Source organism: Stylophora pistillata, chromosome 1 (assembly GCF_964205215.1).
Source record: "Stylophora pistillata chromosome 1, jaStyPist1.2, whole genome shotgun sequence".
Classification (NCBI taxonomy): domain Eukaryota; kingdom Metazoa; phylum Cnidaria; class Anthozoa; order Scleractinia; family Pocilloporidae; genus Stylophora; species Stylophora pistillata.
In genome coordinates, this window is record NC_142519.1 from 11,433,666 (window position 1) to 11,450,858 (window position 17,193).

General features: G+C 38.7%; 1 protein-coding gene across 1 annotated transcript; it reads right to left on the bottom strand.

The window, feature by feature from the left end:
* Nucleotides 1-2,555: 2,555 nt before the first annotated feature.
* On the bottom strand, nucleotides 2,556-17,166 carry LOC111336973 (exostosin-2). The gene is made up of 15 exons (XM_088736787.1): nucleotides 16,444-17,166; nucleotides 15,487-15,693; nucleotides 14,110-14,293; nucleotides 13,412-13,483; nucleotides 12,668-12,735; nucleotides 11,357-11,450; nucleotides 9,939-10,046; nucleotides 9,375-9,416; nucleotides 9,011-9,151; nucleotides 8,611-8,653; nucleotides 7,477-7,546; nucleotides 7,228-7,324; nucleotides 5,090-5,233; nucleotides 3,918-4,046; nucleotides 2,556-3,332 (listed from the first exon to the last, which is right to left on the bottom strand). The coding sequence occupies exons 1-15, from the start codon at nucleotides 16,920-16,922 to the stop codon at nucleotides 3,114-3,116; spliced, it is 2,097 nt and encodes a 698-aa protein (XP_088592913.1). The 5' UTR covers nucleotides 16,923-17,166; the 3' UTR covers nucleotides 2,556-3,113.
* Between the last annotated feature and the right edge of the window lie 27 nt (nucleotides 17,167-17,193).

Here is a 17,193-nt window from a genome sequence, read left to right on the forward strand (position 1 = left end):
AATACATTTTTTAATTAGAAGCCGTTGGTCTACAAGAAAGAAACGCAACAAATCCACAATGAAATTCAAATAAACATGTGGTTCATGTTAACATGCACACTAGTACTAGACTATAAACGGCCTACAATGTGACTTCCGGTTCCGGTGCACCCTAGACCCGGGCTCAGACCATTCAGACGCTGCTCAGTGATTCGCAGTGGACTACAAATGCTACAACTTGAACTACAACTTAAAACATCGAATAACGTCACCAAGTGCTTGGGAGTAAAGATGAACAATGATCAAATTGTAGCATCAAAACTGATCCGATAATTATTAAAATATGCGGATTATGCTAGCATTGCTATTTGGCAGAAATTATGCCAGTTTGCTCAAATTATGCCAAAAACTATGCTAGCATAATCTATAAAGGCCTAATTTGGAGCCCCTCCGGAACATGGAAGCGAAGCTGATCAAGAGCAACTTTTCAATGTCTGGGCTTCCTTTGCATTCTCATTTTTGTATCTGTTTTTATTGTAAAACAAATCTGCAACTCTTTTACTGTGTTTTGAATAGTAAAGTTTGTAGCAAAATATAAAGGGAGGGGTTGAAAAGCGTCATTCAAGTCACTCAGTTTTAGGTTTTTTAAGATCCTTGAAAAATATCGTTAGTTCAGAAGCTTGTAGCACTGTTGATATGCCGAGTTAGAAGAATTTGTGAGTTTCTAAAGCAACATCTGTCATAGGTTACTTGCTGTAGAAAATTCAGATCGACTTCCAGCGATGAGAGACAACCAACCTCGATCCTAGGGCCTTTTCCCTTAGTAGGGGGTGAGAATCACCGCAGAGTCTGCAAAACGGATTTCTCGGAGAAATCTTTGTCTAAGTTGGCATACTTTCCGCCATTTTGACTTCGGAATCATGCGTACATTATTTTCAAAAGGCAAACTTTTACATAAATTATCTAAATCAATCAACCAATCAAAGTCCCGATGTGACTGACCGATGCCAGGGCCTTTTCCCGCCCCACCCTGTACCCCTAACTAAGGGAAGATGCCCTGGGAACGAGGTTGAGAGACAACGCCTCATACCGAGTCTGGCGTCTGTCTAATCCAGTTGTCTTTATACGCTTTTCTTTTATAAATTTTCAGGTCACCCAGTTGCTCATGCACTTATTGGCCAATTTGTATGAATCTCAGTTATCTAAGTTCTGCAAGCTTGCATTCATTTAATCGGTCCTCCATCTGGATGTACAGTTCCCGAGAGTGAAAAGCTCGACGGGTTTGATATGGTATATTTGATATATACCCGCAATTCCTCTATTCGCTCCGACGAAGGGCTAACGCTCGAAACGTCAGCTTTTGTAATCGTTACGGTGGCCAATTTACCATTTCAACTTTGTTGATATATCCAAATAATTTTGATATGGGAGGCTACTTCTAAGAGCCTCTTAGGACAGAACCCGAGAAACAGCGGCAGTTAAAGAAGGGAACAAACCAGGAAAATGTGAAAGCCTTGCAGTTGATCCGTAACTGTTAATCAACTAAACCTTATGATCTCTTGATTAACCTCAGTCAAGCGAATAGCTGAGTCATGCAAATGTTTCTCAACATTCCAGGGTGAAACAATAAAGGGTGTTACTATTTGGGATTTTAAAATGTGGCCATTGGCCGTATTCGCCATCATTACTAATCATTCGCCATTACAAGCATCTTTCATCTTTATTACATAACGGTGAATTATGCCTGATAACAGTAAATGATGTTATGGGCCTGGTTATGATTGGTGAAGACGGTGAACATTGTCTAATGACAATAAATGACAATAAATGATGGCGAACAATTTGCGGCGACGAAGAGTGATCTCTACTGACGGTAAATGCTGCCGAACTAACTGACTAACTAACGAAAATACCTGATTTTTGGAGTAGAAACCTAGGCTCGCTTCTCTTCGTTAACGTCATAAGTGGTTTGCGAAAGTAAGAATGTGAACTCAACGAGCAAACAGACAGACAAGAATTCGATTGTTTATTAAATAATTCTATCCCTTTCATTTAGTAGGGTGACGGATAAAATTTAACTTGCGCCTTTAAAAGTATCACAAAAATTCGAGAATGATCTTTACCGACTGGGATAAAAAGTGAATATACATTATGTAATTTTAATAAATATCAACGAGGTTTAAAATACGTGGTATAATTCTTAGCCAAATATATACGACGGAGAGAAAATTTGAACCCTAAAAATCCCAGAAATAAATGATTTTTTTTTTTTTTTGTGATTACTGAAAGAAAACCTGTGCAAGTCTCTTTTAAAATCCACACTCTCTGGGTGTAAGTTTCACGATATCAGTCAATATTAATCTTCTGCCTTCTGCCTTAAAACGCTTCCAGTGACCAGCATCTAATTTCCTCTTACGTTAATATTGGTGAATCACACATTGAGATCATGAGTATCGAGTAAATGATTACCAGCACAAGAAGCTTTGATTGTTATACAAATTCTCCTTGTGAGCACCTAAGGAAATGTCTAGAGAACAGTATGGAGAATATGCATACTGATGTTAAAGTGTGAAGGGTTAACCAGCCTCATCCATTCTTAGTTACATCAACTTACCCTTTTGTGGTGTTTGTCAACCACTGTAAACTGTCATTTGAAAGTTTCCTTCTGATGAGCAAAATTTCTCAGCGAACCAAAAAGGAGAAACGAAAAAAGGCATAATAATATCATGCATCAAATAGTTCTCAAATTCATCGGCATAATCAAATTGGTGCTCTCTACCACTACTAACGAGACACTCAAATAAATTGGAATGAAAGTGAAAAATCTACGATACAGGCCCAATTCTGTTGGTCCAATGCTGTCGATAGGAGAAAGATCCTCCAAAGACTCTTTGGAGAGAAAATATGAAATATGGGACAGGTATGATTACAGAGAAAGAGCACTCGAACTACCCCGCTTTTCCCCGCCATTTTTACACTTTTAACTTTTCTCTTATCTTCTTTCTCTTTTGATGTTCTATTAAAGTTCAACCTTTAACTTACAATACTTAAACATAGCTCCTGGAGCGACCGGAAAGCTGCTAACTCTTGATTACAAAACTAAAATACATTTATATTATCAAACATGAATCCTCCTAGATGCTTCCAACATGGTTATATAGTTTCAATTTAGCGGGAAGGTCCTCTCCAAACAGCACCGGGTCAGCTCTGAACTCGACCGTCTGTAGCGGCATTACGCCATAAGCTCGGACAAACTCGTTCAAACATTCTGATCGCTCCACGAAATGGCTCGGATCGGCCCACAGTGATTCAGTCACACATTCCGGACAGCGGAAACGCTTTCTGGGGGTTACCTATGCATGTGAGAGTCTCTAATTAATCCAAAATTTTAAAGCTAAAGACTCGGAGTTTTATGATAAATAACTATTTGAGAAACTGTATTAGCATTGGAATGAAAAGGTATTTAAGCAAATTCTCTTAATACAAAATAAACACGAGAATTCTTTAATTAATATCAGAAATCAGCAAACTCACGTAAGAATGGCTCACGTAGGGATGGAGAAAACAAGAGGAGAAATGGGACAACGAGCAACTGCAAGCTGCTACAAGAGACATGTTAGAGCTCCACCAGAAGATAAGATGTCCAAAAAAATTTGAAATAGTTGATCCCAGCAGTATACGAGACGAATGTGACACAAGTATCTCACAATTCAGATAAAATAAACACACAGTTAACACAACATATCCCCTCCCCTCCCCCCTTTCCTATGGTGTAGAGACGGTGCGATCTCTGGTCATCCTCGATTATTTTAGCAACCAACAACTCTCTTCCAAGGTGCGTGGTAGAACATCTTTACTGCGGATATCGTTTCGAATCCTCACTGTCCTGCCCCAAGACAACAGAATTTAAGATTTTTGAGAATGAAATTACAACATACCTTAATCGGTGCTTTGCCAGTGTAGTTGGAGACCATAAAGTTCATAGCAATGTCTTCACAATTCATGTGCTTGTCAACCCAGTCTCGTATATAGACAGGCATCATGTAGGTGAACAGATGGCTAAAGTACTGCGCGATAAAAAGAGTAGAATTAGATAAAGGTATAACAATAATAATAATACTAATAATGATAAGAAACTGTGATACTGCGACGGTGAGGGATTAATTCGGTTTTATCAACTGAGTTGGTATTGTAATTAGATAAAGGTATAACAATAATAATAATACTAATAATGATAAGAAACTGTGATACTGCGACGGTGAGGGATTAATTCGGTTTTATCAACTGAGTTGGTATTGTAAATTGGCCACCGGAAAGAGTTTCTAAGCTGACGTTGGGAGCGTAAGCCCTTCGTCAGAGCGAAGTGCAACCAAGGACTGAGTTGAACTTGGGGCAACCGAAAAACAAATTTAGTAGGTAACGAGGAAGAGCGCCTAAAACACGGGACCACCATATTACAAGGCCAGCACCAGTCTAACCACTCAGCTAAACTGCCTCCACCAAGAAGGAGGTATCCCCAATACAAGGGTGTCTGGAAAGCGACATGAGGTTTACACAAAAGGCACTATGCCTTTTGAACTGGGCCATGGATATAGTATTAAAATTTGGCTTATTAGCACGGCTGTGAGGAAACAAACCAATGAAACAGGATTGTTGAGGTTACTCTGTCTGTGTCCTCTCGGCCTAGCTTTACGATATAAATTGCAACAAATCGGAGGCAGCAGCAAACAGCTCCAACGGTTTAGTCAGATCTGATAAATGCGAAGCGTCATAGGTCAATAATTGAGGATTGCTTTGCTCGAGGAAAGAAGTAAAGTTTAGACACGCTGTGGACATGTTCTACAATGGGACCTCCTGGTGAAAAAGGTCAATGTGAGGGGGGCGCCACCGCGTAGCACCGCGCGGAAGTCGAACATCAATTTTTTTTTCTCACTGATTTTGTTGTTGTTTTTGACTTTTTCAAAAAAAAAAAAGTCGGAAAGCGTCCGCGATATACTATAGCTCCCTTATCGAGCAACCTCTCTCGAATAATCCCCTTTCTCCTGTGAGCACCCCTTTGTTTAACTAAATTTAAAAAAAGACCCGAAGATTTAACGTTTTACTTTGTTACCTTGTGATGAAAAGCACAGCCAGTGAGTACCATGGACACAGTATTCGTCCATTCTGACTCATACTTGAACCGATTAGTGTTGTTCTGAGTAGTGTGGACACGGCCAGGGAATCCCACAAGACGGTCAGGAAACTCTCTCCAAGTCTGATGAATGAAGAATAATGATTGTTTATTCGTGGGGCCAAAAAGACTGGGTAAAGTGACTGTTTATTCACGGGAAGAAGAATGTTTGACTCCGGCTTTAACCTCTCAGAGTGACTAGCACGGGCATTTCGTTAAGGGCCTGGGCACCAGGCAAATTGACCGGTTGTGAGGTTGTGAGGATGGTTTTGCCCACCTGGTTTGACGATCTGGAAGAAAGTTTATCTTATAAAGAAGTTCAGTTCAAAAAGTTTTGCCCGCCTGTGAAAACCAGTTTTCCTCCTGCTGAAAACATCAATGAAACCCTTGAACTAGCACTTAATTTCTCCTTACAATGTCACCTGTGAATGACATATTAAGGAGGTGGAGGGGGGGGGGGGTTGGGATTTTCGGTTTTGCGGTTTTCACTGTTTTTTGGATCGGTTTTTCGGTTTTTGGGCCAAAAAGGTTCGGTTCTTCGGTTTTGATGTTCAGAGCGGTTTGCGGAATTTACGTGTTTTTGCATTCGGTGTTCGGTTTTCACGAAAACTCCGATGCGATTTTCGGTTTTTCCTTTTTGACCTTAAAGGTGAAAATGTAGCGTTTTTGTCAGGTTTGCATGTGGTTTTCGGTTTTGCTGCCTTTTTTAGCCGGTTTATCGGTTTTGGAGGTTTTTTTCTCCGGTTTTGCGGTTTCCCAGAGGCCCCCAATGCCCCCCTCATTAAGGTCACGAGAATATACGATATGAACACCACCTAACAAAAGTTCTCCTTTTCAACGCATTAGGAAATGTATAGAGAACAGTATGGAGAAAATGAATGCGGATGTTAGGGTGTTAAGGAAATTGTTTTAAAGTACCGAATGGTACTGACAACAATTTACAGAAGGATGCCCAACTGTTAGCTGTATTTACATGATAGAGACTGCTCTATGAATAACACTTGACAAAATTAATACATTCACTGTATATATATTAGCAAGGACGACTCATAAGTAACACTCTTGAGGAACTAAGACAGAGGAACTTTGTAACAAGGTTGACTAATGTGCGGAATTCAGGGGACCCCCCCTTAGTTGACATTGACTCGTTGGTTGTCAGTCACGTGATCACAAGATGTGGTTTTACTGAAGCCGGAGTTCTTGGTGTGTATGTTTTAGTTGCGTTAATGGATAGAACTCTGGAATTCTAGTTTAAACTCGGTCGGATTCAATTAAGCCAGTTGTTGTAAGTTGTAAGTCGGAAAACGGAATAAATTCATTACAACTGGTAGCTTTTGTAAGAGACGACAAAAAAAAGCATTGTTTTACCGTTAATAATATACATGAAAAAATTTCTCAGTTCTGATTGGTTTAGATGAATGCAGTTTTCAGTTAATTCAGTGCAGAAGAGAGTTAATTCAATGCAGAAGAGGGTTAATTCAGTGCAAAGAAAGAAACAAGCCAGACATTCTGATTGATCGGAATGATTGGTTAATGTCAATGTCAAGGTCAATGTCAATGTCACTTGCAGAGTTTGAATAAATTATTTTTGGACGTGATGCGCGCTTTTCTTCTGCGTAGTTATGAGAAGCTACCTCGTATTTTTTCATGTATATTATTAATAGATAATCACATGATTTTCTAGGGCAATTTGGAATAAATAAGCATTTGTAAATTTTTTCAAAGACCACAAATAGCCCATTTCCGAATTACCCTTGGCTTCTTTTTCAAAACGAGGCTTGGTGCTCAACCATTCTTGTGAAAATGAGTTTAATTTGCATGTGAATGAAAACTTATAATCATATGAAAGGATGAGCACCAGGACTCGTTTTGAAAATGTGGCCAAGGGTAATTCGGAAATGGGCTATTGCACTCGCCCTACGGGCTCATGCAATTTTGTTAGTCTTTGAAAAAATCTGCTCGTGCTTATTTATTCCAAATTGCACTCGAAATCATGTGATTACCTATACGAAAACCATGTTTAGCAGATACCAGACAGCTCAGAGATTCAAGAAATAAACTTTGTTGTTGATACTTACCTGAAAACCAAATTCCAGTTCATCTGGAGTCAGCATTAGAATGTCGTCATCGATGGCAAGAATCGCTTCCGTTTCAACCTCACTGTATGGGAAAAACCTAACAAAAACACAAACGAACGTACAAACACGTGAATGAATCGCTAAGCACAGATGGCAGGCAGATCAATTCACGATAATATGCAAGAAATACTTAGAAATAGAGGTTCTAAATGATTCAGATTATTATGATTTACTTTACATCGTAAGTACCTGTTGCTCAGCTTGTTTTCCTTCGTCTTGACGACTTTCACTGGTTTTGATAATTGAGGCCACTTGGCAGCTATAAAGAGGAAAACAGCTTTCAGTGGACATACAAAACTTCCTCGTAAATAAAGTAAATCGCTAAAGTAAGTTGAATTTTAATAGCGGGGAAATCCACAATGCTTGCAGGTCGCATTACAATTAAGAATGTTGGTTAGTTGTGGGCGGAGGCAGTGGCTGATCCAGACCTCGAGCTAAAGGGGGAGGGGGGTCGGGGGCTCGGTTTTGTTTGTGTGTGTTCACCTGTCGGCTTTTCTTCCCTCTGCGTTTATTTTTTTACCCAAAATAAAGGGGGCCCCCTAGACCCGCCACTGGGAGGAAAAGAAGAAGGACATGCTTGCACCAAAAGAGGAGAACAAACAAAAAAAATTATCCCGGTCACTGTAGGGGCCTGAAGCCATATTCTCAGCTTGTTCCAGGTGTCCACTTCGTAGCCAAGGGGCGAGAAACCGGGGAGGCCTGGTTACGGTTTTCAGGACCAGGCAGGTCTCTCATATACCAGGTTCTGAAATAACTAATAATTAACAGATGGATGTTCCGGAAGGGTAAAGTGAATGGGTACAGAGGCTCAGTGAACAGTGAGCTCAGAGGACCAGAGAAACGGTGGGCACAGCGGACCAGTGAGTACAGAGGACCAGAGGAACAGTAGAAACAGTAGAAACAGTAGAACAGTAGAACAGTAGAACAGTAGAACAGTAGAACAGTAGAACAGTAGAACAGTAGAACAGTAGAACAGTAGAACAGTAGAACAGTAGAACAGTGGAACAGTGGAACAGTGGGTACAAAGGACCAGTGGAACAGTAGGTACAGAGGACCAGAGGAACAGTGGGCAGAGATTGCTGGGATTTACAAGAAACGGGCCTCTGATATAAAAAGTGATTTGGAATTCCAGCCGCACTGGCAATCTCCCCCAAGTTCTTTGCCGTCTCTGTTGCCGTCAGTTGCACGAACCACAACGGTAAGAGGCCAGTGCACTTGCCATTGCGGTATCCCTGCTCTCTCCTATACCGAGCCCATCCCTGCTCCCCCTCCCCCCTCCTGTACCGAACCCAAAGAAAGAGTTGGAATACCACTTAAACTTACCAGAGGGAGGTGCCTTTTTTACATTATTCCAAACAACAACGATCTGAAAGTGGAAAGAGAAAGATTCAAAACTCCATTGATCAATCAACTGATTTTTTTTCCCTTGATCATTCGCAGTCTTTGAAAGGAGCTACATTGCGTTTTGTGCACCTTGAGGAGTTTAGCCCAACGTTTTTAGATCGTCATTTTCAATTTGTTTTAATCTTCTCCATCATTAGCAATTCTTTTTCTTCGCCTGTGTTGTCCTTCTTATTGAGCTAATATTTCGCAGTTTCATCCAAGTTAAATTTAGTTGCACCACACAAACACTGAGAAAAGTAGTTTCAGGAGACAGAGTTCTTTTCTGTAAAGCCTGCATTACTCAGTAATGTGAGAAACTCTGAGTGATGAATTAACTTACCTTTGTCAAACTGGGGGTGTCAGCGATTCTCGTGATTACTTTGAACATGGTGTCTACTCTGTCATAACATAGCACCACAGCCGTAAATCCTTGATTTGTGTACGGGCGTAACGGGAAAAACAGTGGTGGAAGAAGAGTTGCCTTTGAAATTAAGGAATGTTTACAGTAAATTATCACAACTGCAAGTAAAACTCTTTTAAGGTTCTTCTCCCCGACTACACCAGTAAATAGGTCTTTATTTCATGGAGGTTCTTTCTTAATTATATTATTTGACAGCACAAGTCCTTTTTCCGTTGAACAATTCCGATTTCCATCTTTCATAACACAACACGGTAGCCCTAAAGAAATTTTATTGAACACTTACCGTTTTCTTTCCTGAGAAGGTCTCAAAGGGGATATTCCAGTCCTAGGAGACAGGAAAAGGAACATTAAAAATCTAAGTTTCTAAAAATTGCTTTCTGTAATGGCAAAACTAGGACAAGCCTTGTCAGCCCGAAATGATAAAATTTATCTTACTTGTACAAGCTTTAGAAACGTTCAATCACTTCAAAATAACAAGCATCGCCGAAGTGCCACGAGTTCCATTTCTACTCCCCCCAAATAAAAAATGACAGAACTATTCATTGCATGCAGTTCCGATTACAAAGTCGTACACATATGTAACAGCGTATGGCGAAGGTCGGCTCGAGCGGTGCTTGAAACGAACAAGTCTACATGTAGTTCGAATTCGTGTAGTGCTTTAGTGCTATTAGTCTATTCTTTCGAACAACTGTCAACAATAAGAAAAAACAATAAGGTAGCTCATACAAACTAAAGAGACAGAAGTATAAAATGCGCAATTTAGACACGTGCATGGGTTATATTTAAACGCACTTATGCTCGAATTTAACGCGTTTTATGTGCTTTTTTGAGCAGCACTGTAGTTTACCTCATACTGCCAAGCCGTGTAGCGGAACACCCTGTCATTGATGACTTTTATTGTTGTAAGAGCGATCTTTCCCATGGAGCTAAAATACCTTTCCCAAAACCACTTCCCCTACAAAAACGATCATATCAAAACATATACATCAGATTTTAATTGTACTTTAACGAACACGACCTCGGCCCATGAGCTGGTCTAAGACTAAAAGGGCAAACCAGAAAAAACCTGAGATTATAAATTATCACATAACCAGAGTAAAGCGCGCGCTCTGATTGGTCAATTTAGCGTCCCCCATTTGCCCATGGGTGTACGCTGCTGACGTGAGCAAATGCAAAGACTATTTTTCCGCGCGCGCTTGTTTTTTCTGGTCGCGTAAGATTTGTTAAATAAAAGGGAACTCTTTAGCTACAATGTATCAATGTTATGTTATAAAACAAATGGTAAACACCACAGCGTACGCTATTGAGTTATGGATGCACTTGGGAGCTGTGGTGTTTACCATTTGTTAATTTGTGACTTTGTGACTCATTGAAGCAAGTGTTCAAGCAACTCTTCCACAAAGCTCATGATGTTTTTTGGCTAGAAGATGACATAAAGATAAAAGACAGTTTCATGAACAAACCAAGACTATGATACCTATGATACTGGAAAATTTGACCTCTTGAGTAGTTTAACTTATGTTTGCCTCGTTTTTTAATGGTCTTTTGAAAAGATGAAATAAACAATTTTTGATATAAGAGAAAAACCGAGTTTCCAGATGGGATTTCAACCCACGACCCTCAGTGATCTAGTCGGATGCTCTAACCACTGAGCTACAGGAGACTCTATGGTGAGCAAGGGTCAATTAGTGGGTATTGACTGGAACCGCATCACGCGGCTACACAGCCAAACATCAGCTTTAATGTGACAGCGTGATGATGTTAGTGAGCTTCTATGCGCTAGCTGATGTTTGGCTGTGTAGCCGCGTGATGCGGTTCTAGTCAATACCCACTAATTGATCCTTGCTCACCATAGAGTCTCCTGTAGCTCAGTGGTTAGAGCATCCGACTAGATCACGGAGGGTTGTGGGTTCAAATCCCATCTGGAAACTCGATTTTTCTTTTGAAAAGATGATCCAATATTTCTCAGGCATATTAGCATTGTAATTTTTTCATTGAAGAGCTTTTTTTTCCCATGCCCTAGTGTACATGCACACAGCATACTATCCCTTGTTCATGCTCTGCAGCTATGATTCTGTGTGTCTTGCTGAAAGACACACAGAATCATAGCTACATGGGAAAAATGCTTTGGTCTCACCAACAAGCCATTTAGTTCGACCAATGAATTGTTTTCCATCATTGAAATTGTGAGGGAGCAAGGAATTAGGAGACTTCTTGAGGGTTCTGAGATTCAGCCTTTAGTTAGTAAATTGCTGTAAATGGTACCTGTCTCCTCATGTCTTCAATTTGACTGGATGAGATCTCTCTTAAAATAGCAGGGATGCGATTGATCTCTTTCTCCACCACATGAACTGCTCCCCTTTAACAAAAGGCACAAAATTTAATCAGGTACACTCCATCCACTAAACTGATACTGACAGTGAATCACACAATGATGCTACACTAAAAAATTTTCTTGCAAAGATTAACCTCAAACACAGCATGCAGTGACTAGTAAAATCCAAATTGCACTCAAATGCAGACCATGGATTTAAATCCTTGATGTACAAAATTTTGAGAAGATTTTGAGATCAAAAGAGAAACTCATACAAACGTGTAACAAAACACAATGACATACCAGTAATCAAAAAGGAATTTCAAGTTGAGTACCAAGAAAGTTTGTGCTCTTCAGCAGCACTGGCTAGCTTCATAAATCTTTATAAATTACATTAGTATAATTTCAGAGCTGGGCAAATAGTTTCCAGCAATCTGATTGGTCGAGCGGTTCCTTATATGACGCTATATAAACCGCTCCACGCAGTTTATATAAAATGTTAAAATAAAAGTTAATAAATGTTACTAAAATGTTATGATTTTAGAAATTTTCTGTTGTTCAGCTCTGAAATTATAAACAATTATTCGCCTCAGGTTCGGTGAATATTGTCAAATAATCCCCTCGACTTCGTCTCGGGGATATTCACGATATTCACCTTGCCTTTGGCGAATAATTGTTAATTACAATATTTCGTTGTTCATCTACAGTGACCAATATTCTGAGCATGATCACCTGAATAACTAACAGTTATTCAGCAAAGTGAAGGTAAATGTCCACCACATTCTCTGATACAGAGGTGAATAATAACACACAGAAACCAAAGAGTACCGTTAGTTTATTTCTGTCACACATACCAAAACAAGTCAGAAATTTAACTCTTAACATGCAATTTTGTCTCTTTTGCTGCTAGAAAATAGTAATAGTACAGTAAAAATCCACCAAGTTGAACTTAATTGACTCAAACCCTTGGGTAACATGAACAAGATCCAACTTCCCTTGTCACCCCATGTTTTCAGTCATTTACTACCTGCTAACTTGAATCATTTATTTTTCTGTTGGTGTTCAAATTAATGTGGTTCTATTGTACTTACTAATCACCTCTGAGCAAGGCAATTAGCATGTACAAAACACTCTAATTTTCACTTGAGTTGAATTATTATTACTAATTACAATAATGAGCAGAAGCAATTGAGCTGCATTGCAAAACTTATAGATATATTTTAAATTTTCCTTTTCAGACACTACAGGTACTTTTCAATTACCTTTTCCAATCTAACACATCAGAGAATGGTAAAATGTAGTCATCCCCTATGACAACTGGAATGCAGCCCTAAAGAAAAGGCACACACCCAACATAAGACATGGCACACACTCTCCATTTTAGGTGGTAACTGATAAAATTTACTGCCTGTAATACCCCTAAAAATATAACTGCTTAAAATAACTTGGAATTCTTGAAAATGTAACAGGTAAAGAGGTTGCTCTTTTCTTTTATCTGTCCTGCTTAAAGTAAAGGATAACACTGGGCATGTATTTTTTACCTAAATTTCACCAAAACACATAGGAGAAGGGTTGCAAAAACAATTTTAGTTAGTTAGACTAGCTAAAAGTTTAGAGAAAATGTTGTTGTTGCCTTCTTCTTTGCAGACAAAACTGATTTTTCTGATTTTCTGAACCCAGTCTGTCAATGAAAGCAAATTCCAAGTGGTTAATACTACCCTGTATAATTTAAAGAGATTTTGGTCTAAGGTGTCCGATTATCCAAATTTTGTTAAGTAACCAAGCATATCTAACTTGACTAATGCATAATAAATGATCATGCTTCAAAAAACTAACACCAAAAGATTACATTTCAAAACCTGTCTGAAAAAGTTTAAAAAAGTCAATTAATTCAAATTAGTTTGATGGTCTTTTTTTTTTTTTTTTAAGACATTCCTTGCTCCAACACTTGATATACTTTTCATAAATAAACACTCGATATTCATCCAAACATTGATAAAGCCTACCATCATCAAAGCATCCAGCAGAGTTGTTTGGCCCAATCTGACGCCTCGAATTACCAGACAGAAGGTAGCATGCTAAAATAAGCAGAGTTAGGCAATAAGTTAGTCATTCAAGTAGTTTACAAGGATTTAAATCAATATACTTGTTTCTTTTCCCTTCTACAGAACACTAAAGATAAATGAGACTACAAAGCATTAATAATTGAAAATGTAATAAAACTATGGGACCAGCAAATGGATAATGGGGGCAAGTTCCTATAGAAACTGTGATGCTAAATTAGTGGAGGGGAATATGAAAATAATTCGGTTTTATCAACTGAGTTAATAATGTAAATTATTGTACATTCTCTTATCTCATACCTACAGACAATAGATTTTATATATGTAGAAGAGATGTCATACCTACAGACAACAGTTTTATGTGCTCTTGTCTTGCTCAGGAAGATGCATAAAACAATTATTGGATTTGGTTTTTGCATGAAAGCGATAATTATCAAGGCCTCAGTTTGTGTTATTTGCCTCAGCCTTTGGCTTCGGCAGATAACACAAACTTTGGCCTTGATAATTATCGCTATCATGCTCAACCTCATCCAATAATTGTTGACTAGTAATCATGTAGAGTTTCTAAAGGTAACATTTCAAGATTACCCCCTCATCAGGGCAACAATGGCACCAGTAGATTGATAGAAGTAAAAACTAACTTGTAAAATGTCTGGATACTGATAAGTCTCTGAGCCTTTGCATCTCTTGTGCACATTGTTAGGATCACGAGGGCAGTGGTTTAGGATCAAGAAACGTGAATTATCTCTTTCAACCTCTTCCAGCTGGCTTCTGAAGAGATGGTTCATATTTGTTTGTGATGACACAAACAACCAATCACTTGACCTGCAAAAAAAAAATCATCCAAATGAGGAGGCCGCGTGGCCGAGTGGTCAGGGTGCTGGGCTTGTAATCCGGTGTCCGGGGTTCAAGTCCACCACCCTGCCACTCACTGGATTTGTTCTCGGTTGCCCCTAGTTCAACTCCTCGGCAGCACTCTGTACATAGCCCACTGGTCTGCCTCTTGCCAGTGGGGATTTTTAAGCACTTACTTAGTTTACACTGTGGCTGAAAAGCCCCTAAGGGGAAGCTTCAATTTATGTATTCATTACTATTATTATTATTATTTAAATATATAAAAATTCCTCTAAATATCAAATTACAATAAAGTTTGCTAATAACTGAAGGTTAATAATTTGTAACCTTTGAGATTTGATGCAATTTACTTTAAGCCTTCTTACAAATAAAGATAGGTATTACCTGAAGGCTACTGGTAAAAAAATGACAAAAGCTTTCCTGAACAAAGAACAAAATTGTCAAGGAAAACACAAAGAAGGGAAAAGTGCTACTGCTTGGTATCTCTACTCACAGGGCCCAAAAATTAGACTGAGCCCGAGATTCCTCTGTTTGCTGTCAACAGTATTAAACAAGACCTGATATATCATTGTAAGGTATCCAATAAGTCGCCCACTGACCAATCCACCTACATCAACTGGCCCACCAAGCTTAGCATATTTATCTGTTACAGAACCTGAGTGATTGTGCATTGATCAAGGACTGATACCTTGGAGGGTGAACAAAGACATTTTTTGACAAATAAAATGTATGCCTTGCTATTGGTATAAATATAAGATTGGGCTGAAGTTGAGCCTTCCAAGAACCTGCTTTGCATTCATACACCACTGATTCACTGTAGATTAATTGAGTTTACTTCTATAGGCTCTAGGAAGCACTGAAAAACAATTATCCTAACAAAATTATGAGCTTTAACAATCAGCATGTGAGTGAGACACTAGCATCTTAAGTTAATAAATTATGGCAATTCAGGCACCACATAGCACTTTAAAGAACCTAGGATTGTGCAATATTCGTTCGTGTAAGGGTTTAAGCTATCAATTGAAATTTCACTTTTCAAGATTACAAAAGCAGCTCGCTCACCTTTAAACTTAAAGATGGTAATCAAGAAAGTGTGATAAGTCGTTACTGTTACGTTAATTGTTGATTTGTTTTGTTTTGTTTTTTTTTCATGAATCACTGACCTTTTCTGTGGTAGGACAACTTTTTTATTTGTGAGCGGATTGAAAACAGGAATGCTAACATCATATCCTATCCTGTAGCTCCAAGTTGCAAAGCCAGCCCCAGCCAAGATAGCTTTATCAGTTGCAACATCTAATGTTGAATTGTATTCAGGTGCACTACCAGGCAGCATGTTAAATAACAAATGATTTTTTCCTCTATCACTCCAACTAAAAATTTTATATCAAAAAAAGTAAGAAAAAGTCAGTCCTTTAGATCTAGATTGACAAATAAAAGAAGAATAGGCATTCCCCTTGGATATAATAGATTAAAAAAAGGTGAAAAAAATAACTGATAATATATCATTCTTTTAAGAAATTGGCTCTGACTTTCTGTCTTCCTCTGCACTTTTAATGCTTAATTGTCAGAAATAAGAACATGATGTGGTTTCTCTAACCTTAATAATCATAGCAGCAATTGTAGAATTCAATTACATGTTGACATAGCATATTTGTCTGCACTATATATAGTACAGTATAAAGTCATTTTTCTTGCCATACTTGCCAGTTATTTTTCATTTTCTTCCCTATTGGGGTTTTCAAAAGCCCTCAGTGCCCCCTTACGGTGATAAGACTAAAACCTTTCCTTGAAAGATGGTTGTACATCTCAGTACATCTGTACACATTGGCAAAGAAAAATTGACTGGGACTACTGGAGTGAAAACTTGCTGGTGAAAATATTACTATAAACTAAGCAGATTACATCGAGGTTTCCTTGTCAAGGGACTAGCAACAATAACAAATATGGTCCTTGAATGGAGACCTTTCCAAGACGTTTCAATCAGTTTATTGTTATGCATGTAATTATCACTTTTCTTTATCATAGTCTTAACTCCACCAAGTCAAAGTTGTCAATTAGAAAGTTCTCGAGGAAATCATGCTTTATATTATTAGGTACTGTGAATGAGAATCAAACCTCACCTTGGTAACTCCGCAAGACTTCTGGCTGTCCATCTAAGATCGAGACCTTTCTGATTCAAGGTATCAATTGAAGGAATTATAATACAAGCCTTTTTGATATCGGGAGTGTAGTATTTACTCTCTTCAATAGTTGACAGGAGTTCATAGAATTCTCGCGACATTGGTTTGTTGATTGCTTTTCCATCTTCGTCCAAGAAGCGAGTGTATGGATATACATAGACGGACATCAGTTTGTTTTCGTTGACTTTGCATTGAAAAATGTCAAAGCAATTGTGCATCAAACATTTAGAATCTCGCTTGTCGGGAAGCGGCGATCCAATCCTCAAACGAATTTCGGAAACATCTTTGTCTACCAAAGGGGAATTCACTTCAGATTCATCGTCAGCGAAAAGAAGCGGCCAAAGTTCCAAAGAGAAGAAGATAAACAGTAGAGAACAGAGAATTCCAACCAGAATAACGCTTCTTGTATGCATTCTCATGTCGAGATTAGTTGTACAATTGTTCACAGTAACAAAGTAACTATGGCCTTTATGTAGCAAAATTTTCAGTACACCGTATCATGCCTACGTGGCGGTTGCCCTCGATTTCCCACAATAATAATAATACAAGTTATTCACTTTTTTCTTCTTGTACATTCCAATAACCTATTTCAGTTACATATTTAGGATACCGACGTCATTTTCCTTGTCTACGCTTCAGCCGCGACAACCGAGAAAAGAAAGAGTTGAAAGGAATATCGATCAGTCCTTA